The 14,559-nt window shown below is 34.4% G+C and overlaps 1 protein-coding gene and 1 long non-coding RNA gene across 4 annotated transcripts in view; one reads left to right on the top strand and one right to left on the bottom strand.

The window, feature by feature from the left end:
• Window positions 1-14,559, bottom strand: part of LOC132522352 (CD302 antigen) — a 131,277-nt gene that overhangs the window by 68,974 nt on the left and 47,744 nt on the right. For all 3 annotated transcript variants that reach the window (XM_060152803.1, XM_060152805.1, XM_060152806.1), the window contains exons 17-24: window positions 11,261-11,296; window positions 10,694-10,869; window positions 9,955-10,022; window positions 9,594-9,673; window positions 8,866-9,005; window positions 6,712-6,817; window positions 6,319-6,479; window positions 677-806 (exon numbers count right to left, since the gene is read on the bottom strand). In XM_060152803.1, the coding sequence (XP_060008786.1) occupies window positions 677-806; window positions 6,319-6,479; window positions 6,712-6,817; window positions 8,866-9,005; window positions 9,594-9,673; window positions 9,955-10,022; window positions 10,694-10,869; window positions 11,261-11,296 (897 nt within the window). The remainder of the gene's footprint in view (window positions 1-676; window positions 807-6,318; window positions 6,480-6,711; window positions 6,818-8,865; window positions 9,006-9,593; window positions 9,674-9,954; window positions 10,023-10,693; window positions 10,870-11,260; window positions 11,297-14,559) is intronic.
• Window positions 5,484-14,472, top strand: LOC132522355 (uncharacterized). The gene is made up of 3 exons (XR_009541178.1): window positions 5,484-6,268; window positions 6,649-6,785; window positions 14,344-14,472. It is a non-coding gene; the product is annotated as an uncharacterized LOC132522355 (long non-coding RNA).

The following is a 14,559-nucleotide window of genomic DNA, read 5'->3' as shown; positions in this document are numbered from 1 at the left end:
AAATAGATAATAAGAACCTGCTGTATAAAAATAAAATAAAATAAAAACCCAGAAGCACATGGATTAGCTACTTGAAGTTCTCATTACATGGCAAAGGTTTTTTTTTTAATTGTTTGTTTAAAAACTTACTGTGACCAATGAAAACGATTTAATACCTTTAAAAAAATATCTTTTTGAATATATAGATGATTCCTAGTTTTAAGTAAACATTTTACTTTTATTTGGATTATAGGAGGGCATAGACAGTGATCCATTTATAATGCTTCACATCGTTTTTTTTTTTTTGAGTCCTAGATTTAACCGTGATTGTTTATACCGAACTCAGTTAAAAACATTTTTTGTCTCCTCCTTTCCTCATGACAGTAAAATCTGAAAAATTCCAGAGTAGAAAGGAGAACAAAATGCAACCATAATTTACTGTCATTAGATAACACCAATTAACAAACTCCATTGGATACTTAATTTTGATATTTAATTATGGCAATGATCTTGACAAAAAATCACATTCTATTTGAGCTAATTTGACTCACTGAGCCAGTATGGATTTAGTCATGCTAAAATTTTAAGGAAGCTGTATGATTACCAATCAATATTAATTTATAAGTCTTTTTGTGAAAAAGTACTGTACATATCTAACAGCATAAAGTACCATAGTTATCTAAATAATAATCTATACCTGAATATTTCTGACAGAGAGACAGAGTATGGTGTTCACTGCAGGAAGTAAAATTCCACGTCCCAGTAAAAGGTGACTTTTGGAGGTTGAGCATTAGAGCACAGTGGTAGGACCCCTCTTCATCAAAAATCTAAACAAAAAGGCAAATATGTACAAGCAATTATGAAACTAACAGTCTGAAGATCCCAGCAAGGGAACTTTATATTCCAAATTGGATTTTTCTTCCTGTAAAAAACTCCATTAAGGAGCTGACCATGAAATCACTAAGAAAATCCTGATAAACTTTCTTTTTTTTTTTTTTAACATCTTTATTGGAGCATAATTGCTTTACAATGGTGTGTTAGTTTCTGCTTTACAACAAAGTGAATCAGTTATACATATACATATGTTTCCATATCTCTTCCCTCTTGTGTCTCCCTCCCTCCCACCCTCCCTATCCCACCCCTCTAGGTGGTCACAAACCACCGAGCTGATCTCCCTGTGCTATGCGGCTGCTTCCCAGTAGCTATCTATTTTACGTTTGGTAGTGTATATATGTCCATGCCACTCTCTCACATTGTCACAGCTTACCCTTCCCCCTCCCCGTATCCTCAAGTCCATTCTCTAGTAGGTCTGTGTCTTCTGATAAACTTTCAAAACATGGGAAAGGGCAATTAACTTTAGAAATTATAGAACAAAATAGTGGCAATATTGATGAATACATCTTCAAAACAGATAAAGAAAAACTGTTAGAAGACAAATACACAATTATAATAATATTTAACACTCTGCTCTCCTTTTTGACGTTGCAAGTAAGCAAAAAAGTAATGACTGTTAATTCAACTCATTAGATGTTTATAAACTTTTTATAATGACAAATGGTGTACCACCCAATAGAGAACTCACCTTAAAGCTTTGATCCTATACTTGTCACTATAAAACATCCATAAATAAAAGTATCTATCTAGATTTCATTCTCTGACCACATATCAATAACATTAGACATGGATATTTATTCAAAGTGTATTGTCCCTATACTTTTCTGTATGGTTGAAACATATCACACTCAGAAAAATAAGGAAAGTAAGCTTATCCCAGGAGCTAAAAGAGTTTAAAAAAACTGCATACTCTCATGCTATTCAATAAACATTAAAACAAAAATGAAAAAATTATAGGAAAGACTAATATGAGAAATATTACAAGAGATATGAGTAAAACTTTATGTGAAGGCAAACATGTATTATTAAATGCATTCTGATTTTTAAAGGAAAGATGAACTAAGAATTCAATATGAGATTAGAAAATCAGCAAAAATATAACTCCAAGAAAAACAGGATAGAAAAATGTAGTAGTATTTGTATATCTCAAGCAATAGGAGTAGGCGGTGGAGAAAGGGGAGGAAAAAACCAGTAACATACACTAGTTTTTGTAAAAATCTAAATAAGAAAAAGTAAAAACGATTAAAATAAGACATGGAGATTTTGAAAGATAATAGCAGACACGACTTCATTCTAATACATTTGAATATCTACATGAAATAGACAACTTCCTTGAAATATACAAATTAGCATAACTGTTATAAGGAAAAGTAGAAACACTAAAATGTACCAGTAACTTTAGAGGAAATTGAAAATTAATAATAATGCTCATTTTTAAAACTATATGTCAGGTACTGGGCTTAAAAGCTTTAAATGAAATATTTTATGCAATCCTCACATTGTGCTGTAGGAACAACAGTATCAGAACTTACAGATGAAAAAATGAGACTTAAGCAAAGTTAAGTGAATTTCCTAAGGCATACGAAATGGCTGAATGGAATTCAAACTCAGTCTGACTCTAGAGTTTAGCCCTCACCTACTACACCAAATCCCTTTAGTATTAAACAATGATCTCTGAACAGGGTTCTAATATCACATGGTTTTGTATACAGTTCCTTCAAACTTTCAGGGAAAGATAATTCCCCAGACTGAGTCATAATTTCAAAACACAAAGGCAGAAAACTACCCAGTTCATCTTATGAAGCTGACATGATCAGAAAAAAAAAAAGCTTAAAAAAATTAACTCTATGAACAGAGATGAAAACATTCCCAAATAAAATTCTAACAAATCTAATTCAGTAGTAAAATAATAACCCACTCTCAGCAACTAGATTTTATGATAAGGAGATAAAAATGGTTTAATATAACATCTATTAATGTATTATACTACATATCCATAGGCCTAATGGGAAAAACTGTATGACAATTTCAATAGATTGTTAAATCTATTGAAAACAATAGATTTAAACTTGTTGAATAGATAAACTTGTTGAAAACAAGTTTTAGAAAATCCACTACTTATTCCTGAATAAAAATTCTAAATAAATGATATATCTTAAACAAAAAGTCCACATCAAATATAATAATGAAAGACTGCAGATATTCCCATTAAAGTCTAGATCAAGTCTAGGATGTTATTTATTACTCCTGGTATTTACCATGGTTCTGGAAGTCCTACCACATGTAGTGAAGCATGAATGGTTATTTGTCAATTATGATTATCTAATTAGAAAACCCAAGAAAATCTACTGAAAAACTCTGAGAAGTAATAAGAGCTTTTAGTAGATGGATGCCTATGAAATAAATATACAAAAATACCCAAATAATAGATTTCCTACATATCAGTAAGACAGTTTTAAAAAACTGCCATTCTCAATGGCAAAAAGAAAGAGAACTTCTCTAAAAACTTCACTGAGGAATTTAAAAGGAAGACTTGAATCAATGGAGAGATATGTTACACCATATTCTTGAGGGAAAATTAATAAAAAGATGTCAATTCTTCCTAAAATGTTGTCAAATTCTTATCAGAAGTTTTCTATTGAATTGTTTAGATTGGAAATTAACTAAATAATTCTAGTTTGTCTTGAAGAATAGACAAAAACAGCTAAAAATATTTTTAAAAGACATACAACAAAGGATAACTAATCCTATTATATTTTTTGAAATATGGCAACATTATAGTATTTAGATCAGTGTGGGAGCTATACAAGAATATGTCTCATACACACACAGATACATACACATGCACACTTCACATATGATAAAAAAAGGCATTCTATATTGATTTTAACAGATGGAAGTATATACAACAAATGATGCTAGACAATTGGCCAGGATTAGGGAAAAGGATTAAGTAACCATTGACAACATATACCATATACCATGGATGTATCATATTGTCAGAACAAAAAAGCAAGCTATAAAACAAAATGAAGAAAATAAAGGCATTCATTTAACTAACATTTACATGAGGGACTTTCTAACCTAAAAGCAATGGAGGGGAAAAAAAGAAATAGAGTTGAACACATACCAAAAAAATCAAAACTTATTTCTGTAATATTTTTGGTATTAGACCTAAAGAAAAAAAAAACCTGTGAAAATATCTGCAATAAGTGCAAGAAACACAGGGTTAGCACACTTAGTATTTACACAGTCATAAAATCAATAAGAAATACATGAAGGCTTTGATAAATTGTCAAAGAATAAGAAATTCACATTGGATGAAATTCAAATTATTACTGAATTTATATGTTTTCATTAGAAATCAGAGCAATACAAATGAAAATATGATATCATTTAAACTATCAAATTAGCAAGAATTTTAAAAAGATAATTCTCCTTAGAGCATTGTAGTAGAAGCAATGCAGTAGAGAAGCTAAGAATGCTGACTCTGCAGACTTGGATTTAAATGCCGACCCTGCACGCATACCCTGCATGATTTCTGGGAAGTTACATGACTCTCTCTGTTTGTCTCCACATTTCTAAGATAGGAGAGGAGTACAGACTGTTTCACATCTATTGTGCAGATTAAATGAAATAATGCATGTGATGCATTAGCAGAGTGTCTGACACATATTAGCTGCTCAATAAATGTTGGAAATTATTAACACACTGGTATGAATAGAAAAGTAATCACAGTATATTGCTGACAAAAATATAAACTCATAAACCGTTCTGGAAACCAATTTGGTAACCAGAGTTTTACAACTACTTATATTTTTTGATCTGGCTATATCACTTCCTAAATCTATCTTAGGGAGGTAACCTGAAATATACGGCAAAGATTATGCATGAAGATGTTAATTGCAGCACTACTAAGAATTATGCAAAACTGGAAACAGCCAAAATACCCAGCATTGTTTAGGTAAATGATGGTATATCTATCAAGAAATATTGTGCAGCCATCAAAATGCTTATCAAGCACATCTTTTAATGGCATAAGAAACTACTTATGATATAATACTAAGTGAGAAAAGTAGATACAACAGTATATATACTATGATCTTATCTATGTCAAGAAGACAATGTATAGAAAAGCCCTAGAAGAAAAATGCTGAAATATTCATTGTGATTTCCTAGATCAGGATTCAAATATGGTTTGAGACTTATTTAGTAGCTCATGAAACCAGTTCAGTGGATCTTGATTCTTATTTGTGACAATGAAATAGAATAGGATAGAACACAGAAAATAGGTTGACTAGACTAGATCAGACTAGAGTAGAATAGAAAAGAAAGAAATATAAGCTCTAAGGGTAAGTATTATTTCCTGAAACTTTTGTTTCAATTCAATATTATATTTATATCTATGTGCTGAATGGTAATTTAAATTTATTTCTTACTATGGGTCATGAGTTAAAAGTTTAAAAGCTACCAGCCTAAGTATAAGCAGGATAAGGGTTGATATTTTTCTTTGTTTTGTTTACTCTTCTATAACTTCCAAATGTTCTACAATAACCAAGCATTATTTTGATATTTACTTTGTACATAATTACACATGTTGCAGAGTTCCCTTTACCACCAACGTCAACGTTGAGCAAAGTTCCATCGCATCAGGAATATCAGTTGATATTGTCTAGGATGTACTTTTGGAATTCAACTTTAAAGTTAATCTCTTAATCTTTGCCTTTTGTGCAAAAGGTGGTTTGTATCCAGTAAATAAGGAAGACAGAAGTAGTGGGCAGCAATATCATGGTACAGGGTAACTACTGTTGATATAATGCCTTCTTCCATTCTATAGCTTCTTTACATTTAGATCTTAGGGAAAAATGATCACTAACCACAGACTTTGTACTTTTTAACCTCAGGAGACTGAGGCTGACAGCTCCAAATTCCAAGATGATAAGTAAAGGATTTATATTAGCTTCTATTTGTAACTCACTATTGATGGTTTTACATGGTTATGAAATAAGTGCTATGGAATCTGATGCTACTATGAAAAACTAGGGCATCTATGTGAAGGCTGTGGAAGCTCTGTTGTTACTCTTCTTGTGACAGCATTATTGATATAATTCATAGACGGTATAATTCATTGATTTAAAGCATATATTCTATAGTTTTTAGTATATTCACAGAGTTGTGCAACCATCACCCCTAATCAGTTTTAGAACATTTTCACCACCCCAGAAAGAAATCCCATATGCTTTAGGCCATCACCACCAATCCTTTTAGCCTCTTAGCCTCTGGCAACCAGTAATCTACTTTCTATCTTTATAGATTTGCCTATTTGGACGTTTCATATAAGTCGACTCATGAAATAGGCCCTTGTTCTTAATCCAATAATTTGTGGAAGACTCAGGTATTTCATAGAGCTACGTAGTTTACTGATTAAAAAAAAAACAACCTTACATTTGTTGGTATTCTCAGCCTCCGACCAACCAATAATGGGTGAAAGTTACTGTATGTCAGCTCTCTGTTATCCATCCATTTGTTTATCTTCTCATAGGCAGTCCAGCGCAAACCAATCCATAAAGTAGCTTCCATATCCGGAAGCAAGGATGTAATAAAATCTGTCAGAAAGATTTTTTTTTTTAAAAAAAACATTTGACTTATTCAAATTAAAGATATACTAAAAATGTCAATGAATACCTCTTGCTTATCTAACTACCAGGATAATCTTTCACCTACTCTGTAAAAAGTAATTTAATAAGATTCTTTGTATGTGTTAATTCCCCACAGCCTCCCAACACAAACATGGCCTCCAGATCAGAATAAAACATGTTTACGAAACAATTCTGCTACCTTGTTCTCTCTGGCTCAGCACTGAAGGAAGGGTTCCACCATAGGTGTGACAAGTATCGCTGGCTTCAGAAAATGTAAGAGACTTAGGTTTGATCCTTAAAAAGCACTGCAAACAAAGAACACATATGAAGTATAAGATTCCACACATGGGAAAGCTCACATAGGAAGAAAATGCCTCATCTTTTAGAAGGCTGCTAATTTTCTGTTTGTGAGATATAGACACTCACAAAGTAGTACCAAAAGAATGCAGATCTACACTCTTTTTTTTTTTGAAAGATTTATTTATTATTTATTTTATTTCTTATTTTTGGCTGCGTCAGGTCTTAGTTGCGGCACGCGGGCTCTTCGTTGCGGCACTCAGGCTTCTCTCCAGTTGTGGCGCGTGGGCTCCAGGGTGCGTGGGCTCTGTAGTTTGTGGCACGTGGGCTCTAGTTGAGGCACGTGAGCTCAGTAGTTGTGGCGTGCAGGCTCAGTTGCCCCCATGGCATGTGGGATCTTAGGTCCCTGACAAGGGAGTGAACCCATGTCACGGGCATCGTAAGGTGGATTCTTTACCACTGGACCACCAGGGAAGTCCCAAGAATGCAACTCTACACTTAATTTAAGCAACTGAAGAGTAGTCCTTGAGCTACTTTTAAAAAAAAATCTCCCATTTATTGAGTGCTTCCTTCCTAAAACACTTTGCACAGTATTATCTCATTTAATTCTCACAACAAATGGGAAAACTGAGGCACAAGGACATTAAGTAACTTTACCCATAAGTGAAATAGCCATAGCACGGTATGGTCAGCATTTAGACTCTGCTCCATTTGGTTTCAAATATGTATTCTTCATCATTACCTTATATTAGAAAAACCACATTTTTAAAGAAATCATGCCCCTGTCTCTTGACAGGATATTTTAATGGGGTGAAGGGGATTAAGAGATACAAACTAATAGTTATAAAATAAATAAGTCACAGGGATGTAATGCATAGCAAAGGGAATATAGTCAGTAATTTTATAATAACTTTTATGGTGTGTAATCTATAGAAATATCAGATCACTATGTTGTACACCTGAAACTAATATATTTTCATTCAACTATACTTCAATAAAAACAAACAAAAAAACCATAAATTTACATCAACTATGTAAATTAATCTAGTACTTTGGGGGGGGAAGATTGTCCAAATTTTAAAAAGTCAAAATATACCCCTAATATTTTAACTTTACTACAGATGCTTTCAGCTGTCAGACACACCTCTTCCTTTTTCTTCTTGATATTATGATCATGTTAGTGTGGAGTAGCATGTCCCAAATTGTGTTCCTTGAAACATGCTATAAAATGGGTTTTTTTTTTTTTTTCAGCCTCCTTACAGACTGGAATGGCCAGAGAAATATAAAGTCATTGGGTGGCTTCTAGAAAAGACTCTAGAGAGAACACCCTGAACTTGAGCTTGGAAGCCATAAGTTGAGGATGGCAGAGCAGAAAGACAAAGGAAGCCTGGTTTTGAAGACCACAGAGCTTTCATACCAACCCCAGCCTGCTTATCTTCAAACTTCTTTTATCTGAGAGAATAAATGTTTTAGCATACTATAGTAATCTTTTTAGCAGCCAAATGCATTTCCTAAGAGATACATACACCAATATGAATTGTGCATCTCAAGGAAGTAAATATAGAATGTGGCATTTCCCAAAGCTACTTAATCATAAACCCTGCTCTGGAAGCAACATCAATGATTAACATTTTGTTAGCATATGTGTATATTCCCAAAAAGTAGTTTGGGAAATGCTGGTCTAATTTGATTGGTAAATGCTGCTTGGATGTTTTCCTTAAGGGGGAACATTTATCAGTCAGAAAATTAAGCCAGTTTCCTACATGCCAAAGAGATAGTCCTGACTAGTCAATATATTACTATTCACTGAAAGATCAGCTTTGGCAGTTTAAGTGTCAGTAGCAACAGAACAGGAACACGGTACTCTGAAAGACCTGTACGCGTGATTAACTTGAGAGTTAACTTCGTTTCTGAAAATGTAGAGAATCAGGTGAGATACTGAAATATGCAGAGTCTATCTTAGTGAAGTTACTTGGTGGGATGCCATTCTGCCACAGGCCATATGACCATCATGAAAGCAATCATCATTTGCACAACGTAGCAATTCTCTTTTTACCTTATTCTGAAAAGTAATCCAATCCCCAGAGCACTGTATTTTAGCGGCAGAATCTGGACTATATTTCTCTAATGAAGATACATTGTATTTTTCACAGACGAAGGGCAACTTCGTACTACAGTCTGCTGGTTTACGTGTGTCTGAGAAATGAAAAGTAGGATTACTGTGGTGAGAATTTTCCATTCAGCACATTTTAAAACCATCCTGTAGTGAAGAAAGTCTCTTTAAATCAATCTTTCCCAAATGGTTAAAATATATTCCTTTTCTTCCCTAGCTATTTTTGTCTTCTATTATTATCACTCATATTAGTAAGTTGTAGCATACAAATATTGCCTATAAAAATGAACATACTTGGTACACACACAGTTACTATGGTTCCTGATGGCAGGAAATAGAGTTGAAGAAGGCTAATGAGGGGGAAAGGGACCTAAACTATACTTTAGAATTGCTGCCTGTTCATCTTTGTGAATTTGTCTATATCCTTATTGGTTATGAAAGTGGTCAGTTTATTTCTAAGTAACTGCTTTAGGATAAAGGAAGTCAAAATATTCACAGTGAAAAGCACCTTTATTTGCATTTGGAACTTGATCTACTGTCATCAGCAATAAATCAGAATATGACGAAGCTGCCAAACATATAATCAAAAGGAAAGCGAGATCAAGCTAGTAATTGAACCTGAAGTTCACATATTACGTAATGAACGTTAAAGGATTTGGAATTAACCTTACCGCTAAACCAAGTCTTGGCAGAGAGGTAAAAGCATTCCTCTCCAAATGTTATAGGAAAGTGATGAAATGGATGTCGTGAGCTGAAAGAAAATAAGAGATGTGTCAGCTCATAACGTAGTTACATGTTCCCTTCTGTTTTTTCCTGAAGTAATTTTAATTCTAATTTTAATGTTAGGCCATTATTTTATACTACTTTTTCTTGATGCTCATTTGCTAAAGGATTTGGTTTCTCTAGTCTAGGTAGTTTATGGATTAATGTTCAAAACTAATTATAAACAGTACTCCATTTAGTAAAAAGGGATTTGGGACTGCTTCTTTTAAACGATAACTTTACAAAGGCACCATCAAGGATGTCACATACCTCAAAAAACGACGTTCTATTAGCTGGTTAGTAGTTCTCACCCACCATTTCTCCTCAGCGCCAGATATCTGAAAAAAAAACCCACAAAAACAAAACAAAACAAAAAACAACTAAACACCCATCCTTATATGTGCTGACTTTTCTAGAAGAGTTTGGATTTAATACCCTGGCCCATCATAACCACAAACCACTATAATTTCCAGATATTCATTACTTTGGTCTCTAAATTACATAAACCAGGTCCTTTCACAGAAAAAAGTAGTTTAGAAACTCTTTTTATATTCACAGGCCCTATTTTGCATACAAAAAATATGGTCACCGTAATTATGGGCATATATTAATTGGACATATAGTATCCTATTGCTACTAGTTATAAATTTTAAAATATACAAATTATTTTTCCTCCAAAAAACTATTTTGCAAAATTAGTTATTATTAGAAACAGAATCTCAAGTTAACTACCAAGTTAACTTTTAGTAAAAAACGTGACAAGGAATTAGACTAATTTATATTATCTGTTGAAGCTCATCTTACCAACTGACATTAATAATTAATCTTGAATGTTTTAAAACATTAAGCAATTCTTTTTAACTTTTCTAACCCGAAGTGATGAACTTATATGTTGTTAGGCAAATTTTACTTGAGAGGAACATTTAACTTTTGTAGATTTTTGAAATTTTTTTAACAGAATAAATGTAAAAATAAGAAAATATTAAAAAAATACGTTCTTTTAAATTACATTTGCTATTTTGTTTTTGATGGCTCTTAGTCCTGCAAAAGATGTTACACTAGCCAGAGAGCTGTGATTGCTAGCACAATACAGGACGGCTTCTTCATAGTTTAAACGGGGATCAGCAACAAACCAATATTCACTCCCTTCTATTACAACTGGAGGTCCATGAATTCCAGCACGCTCTAAAGAAGAAAAATAGCACAATTATGACTGCATAAACCAAACTGTACCCTCTCAGCATGGATTATTTTTCAAAACTATTTATAAATAATAATCCATTTAGATTACTGGCTCTCTTTGGCCAGGGCAGTGCTGCCTGGAAGGATCCAACCAAGGATTCCTGAGCCAGTGAGTGACTCTGTTACCCTCCTGTACTCACAGAGAAGGACAAATCCAGCCTCAGAGTCTCACCCCACACCAGCTAATCACCTTCCCTGCACGGAGATACTTCATCTCATTTGAAGACACGACAGAGAAGAAGCCGGCACTTAGGCCTGGGCTTAAATAATTAACTAAATACGTCACTGAAAAGGTAAAAGCAGCTTTGGATACATTTTAGTTTTCTTAACTCACCTGGATTGTACCAGTCTGGCATTTTTGGAGTACGACCTGTAGAAGAAAGCAAATGGCTTAAGTTTAGTATCCAATTACAGACCATGGCGTACTAATAAGTGCCTTTAGTCTAACTCAAGAGGACTTGCAGTACGGCTGAGATTTGTCCATTTCTGGCCAAACCATCTCCTTTCATGTTAGGATCACTTCATAACACTGAATTTTGTGGGGCCCACACTAAAGTTGTTTTTGTGGCAACCAAAAAGGCAGATTTGTTAAATATTAATAGAGCATTACTAGCAGTTCTCTACCTTACATCACAGAAGTCACAAAGGAAGACTAGATGGATAAAGTATAGATAATAATTAGAAAGTACAAATAAGTAAATGAATACATTGTATACATTACATAGAAGCACTAAGGAACATGCGCCAAAATAATCATCACTGTAGGATGAGGTTATTCAGGAACCATGTCTCCATCTAATGCAATTTGAATACACTTAGGTTGGTAGAGTTTATTGCCTCCCAAGATATCCTTGGAAAAAAATGTTCTGTGATCCAGTACTGAAACTTTTGAGAAAATGAGAGACAAAACTGGGAAGAAAATAATAAAATTCACCCAGCAGGAAATATGGTACCGTACAAAGAATTATGGTCTTTGAAGTTGGGTGAGTCAGTGTCTAAACGCCCTCAGACTCTGCTGCTGTGCTACTTGGGATCCGTTGTTTAACTCCCTGAGCCCCAACTTTCTATTCTATAAAAATGAAATTCTCCTACCTAACTCACAAAGACAATGTAAAGATCATATAAGATCACCCCTATGCAAGCACCCCGCACAGGGCCAGGCACAGAACAGTTCCTCTCAGGATGCTAGCTGCTTTCCTCTCCCTTTTTATGCTGGTCATAGGTCACGTGGTTTCAAGCCAAAGACATAATCTGAGGAATTTTAGAAATTACAGGGTAAAATAGCTGTTCTTAATTTTGCTATTGTATCAGGGCCAATGCACGAGAGGACCCTACTTCGAGGACTGCCTATATATCCAGCATCTGTGGTTTTTCTCTCTAACTCAGTCCTCTGTATGTTGGATAATTTCCATTAACAATGCTGCAAATCAGTTAAAAAAAATAGACATAGTTTCTTGTTTGTAATCTTGTCAAAGAATTCTGTTCATTTGTATGTTGGGGGAAAGCTATGGCTAACCTTTAAATTTCTTTAAATTAGTGAGAAAAGCAAAATAAAAGGTGTCTTTTTACACAGGATTGCAAACATGCATGTGTGTACAAGGTATCAAGAAACACAATATAAAAAAGTTGTGTTTATAGGTCATTTTCCTAAAAACACTTTTATGAACGTTATTTTTGCTACTGTTTTTGCAACTAAAAAGGAATATTTAAAAAGTATATATATCCATAGTGATTATGATAATTAAAAAAAAGTAGGTTGTCAAAATATCCCTTTTAGAGAGGAGGGGACTAATTAGAACCAGCTGTATGTGGTAATAAAAAAGGCAAGAGCTAGAGAAAAGGTTTGGTGATTTGGGCTATTGAAGAGGTAAACTGCTTTAAGAAAACCAGAAAACACAGATTAATACAAAAGTGTCCAGTTGAGCAGGCTTTGGCTGTTCTAATAGCCAAGAAAATATCCAACCAGTGAATGTGACACATTGTAACTCAGAAATTTAGGGACTGTCAAAGGGGAGTTAATATAACATTTAAACCCTGGATCAATCCATCACTGATTGCTTCAAATGACTGCAAATAGGCTGAGGCAGGAAGTTCTTTAGTTTTTAATTTTGTTTCTGTATTGGAGAGAGCAGGGGTGCAATTATTTAAAAGATTTATTTATTTGGTTACCTGATTTATGTTTGCTAAGCTAGTTAATTCCCTTCTCTTTTGTTTAAAATAACAAATACATTAAAAAGAAAAAAGAAAACCGTATGTTCTTCATAATATTTCCTGTGGTTACTGGTTTGTCATTTCTAAGGTTTTCCTGGTGTATACTCTAGGGTCTGCCTCAGTACTCAAAACATGAGGCAGGGGAACAGCTACCAGTGAAAGCATACTTTGGAGGGAGCAGTGACACTCTCTGTGGCATGCCAAATACCAAAGAATAATAGGAGTGTCACAACTAATGCTTCAAGCCAGAGATATTGTCCAAGTTAATTATGTATTAGTTACTTTGCCACTTGTTTGAAAGGTATCCAAGCTGGTTTTCCTTTTTTCTTCTTTCAGGTTTAATCAATAATCAGGACTAACTAACTCAGGTATAATTTCTCCTTTAGAAAACCCCCATCAGGGACTTCCCTGGTGGCGCAGTGGTTCACAATCCGCCTGCCAATGCAGGGGACACGGGTTCAAGCCCTGGTCTGGGAAGATCCCACATGCTGCGGAGCAACTAAGCCCATGCACCACAACTACTGAGCCTGTGCCCTAGAGTCCATGAGCCACAACTACTGAGCCCGTGACAACTACTGAAGCCTGCGCACCTAGAGCCCATGCTCCACAACAAGAGAAGCCACCGCAATGAGAAGCCCACACACTGCAGTGAAGAACAGCCCCCGCTCGCTGCAACTAGAGAAAGCCCGCATGCAGCACCGAAGACCCAACGCAGCCAAAAATAAATAAATAAACAAATTTAAATAAATAAATAAAAGTAAATTACACACACACACACAAGAAAAACCCCATCAACACACACACACACACAATTCCCCTTTTATTAATGACCCCCCAGTTTGCCCTGTGAAAGAGACTTTCCAGTTACTGCACTGGATGTTGCATCTGAAGCTCTTTTAAAGGCAAGATGGGAACAGTCTCCTAATGGGCAGTTCCATGAGATAATCTTTGGGTTTCTGAGAACTTATATGAGGAATCCCCTTTAGTTTCAATGATCTGTTTACATTCAGTTCAGAAATTCATTTTGGAACTTCCTGTGCATTTACCATTATATTAATTAATTTAACGTATCTAATATCTGCTTAAAAATAATTTGGGAGTTAAAATCTTAACATTTTCTGTAATACATCCTTGACATTTTCCTACTAAACAGTGAAGTAAAAGGATATCTATTTACTACCCTTTCTCTCTGTTTCGTCACCAAAGGCTCTACTATCAAGCTAACTGGTTTCCTGAATTTGAATGAGATAAAACTACTAGTAATTTTGAGCTCACTGAAAACTGTTTCTAAATTGTAAAATTTAGGTTGGGGGCCTGCTTCATTCTTCCCAAGCCTGTCTTCATTTCGTCCTTCATTTTTGCAACACAATAAAAATTAAAATGATTCTCTCTACTTTGTCTCTCCTTTCACTTGAAATAATC

This window comes from Lagenorhynchus albirostris, chromosome 6 (genome assembly GCF_949774975.1).
Source record: "Lagenorhynchus albirostris chromosome 6, mLagAlb1.1, whole genome shotgun sequence".
Taxonomy (NCBI): Eukaryota; Metazoa; Chordata; class Mammalia; order Artiodactyla; family Delphinidae; genus Lagenorhynchus; species Lagenorhynchus albirostris.
This window is presented reverse-complemented; position numbering and strand designations above follow the sequence as displayed.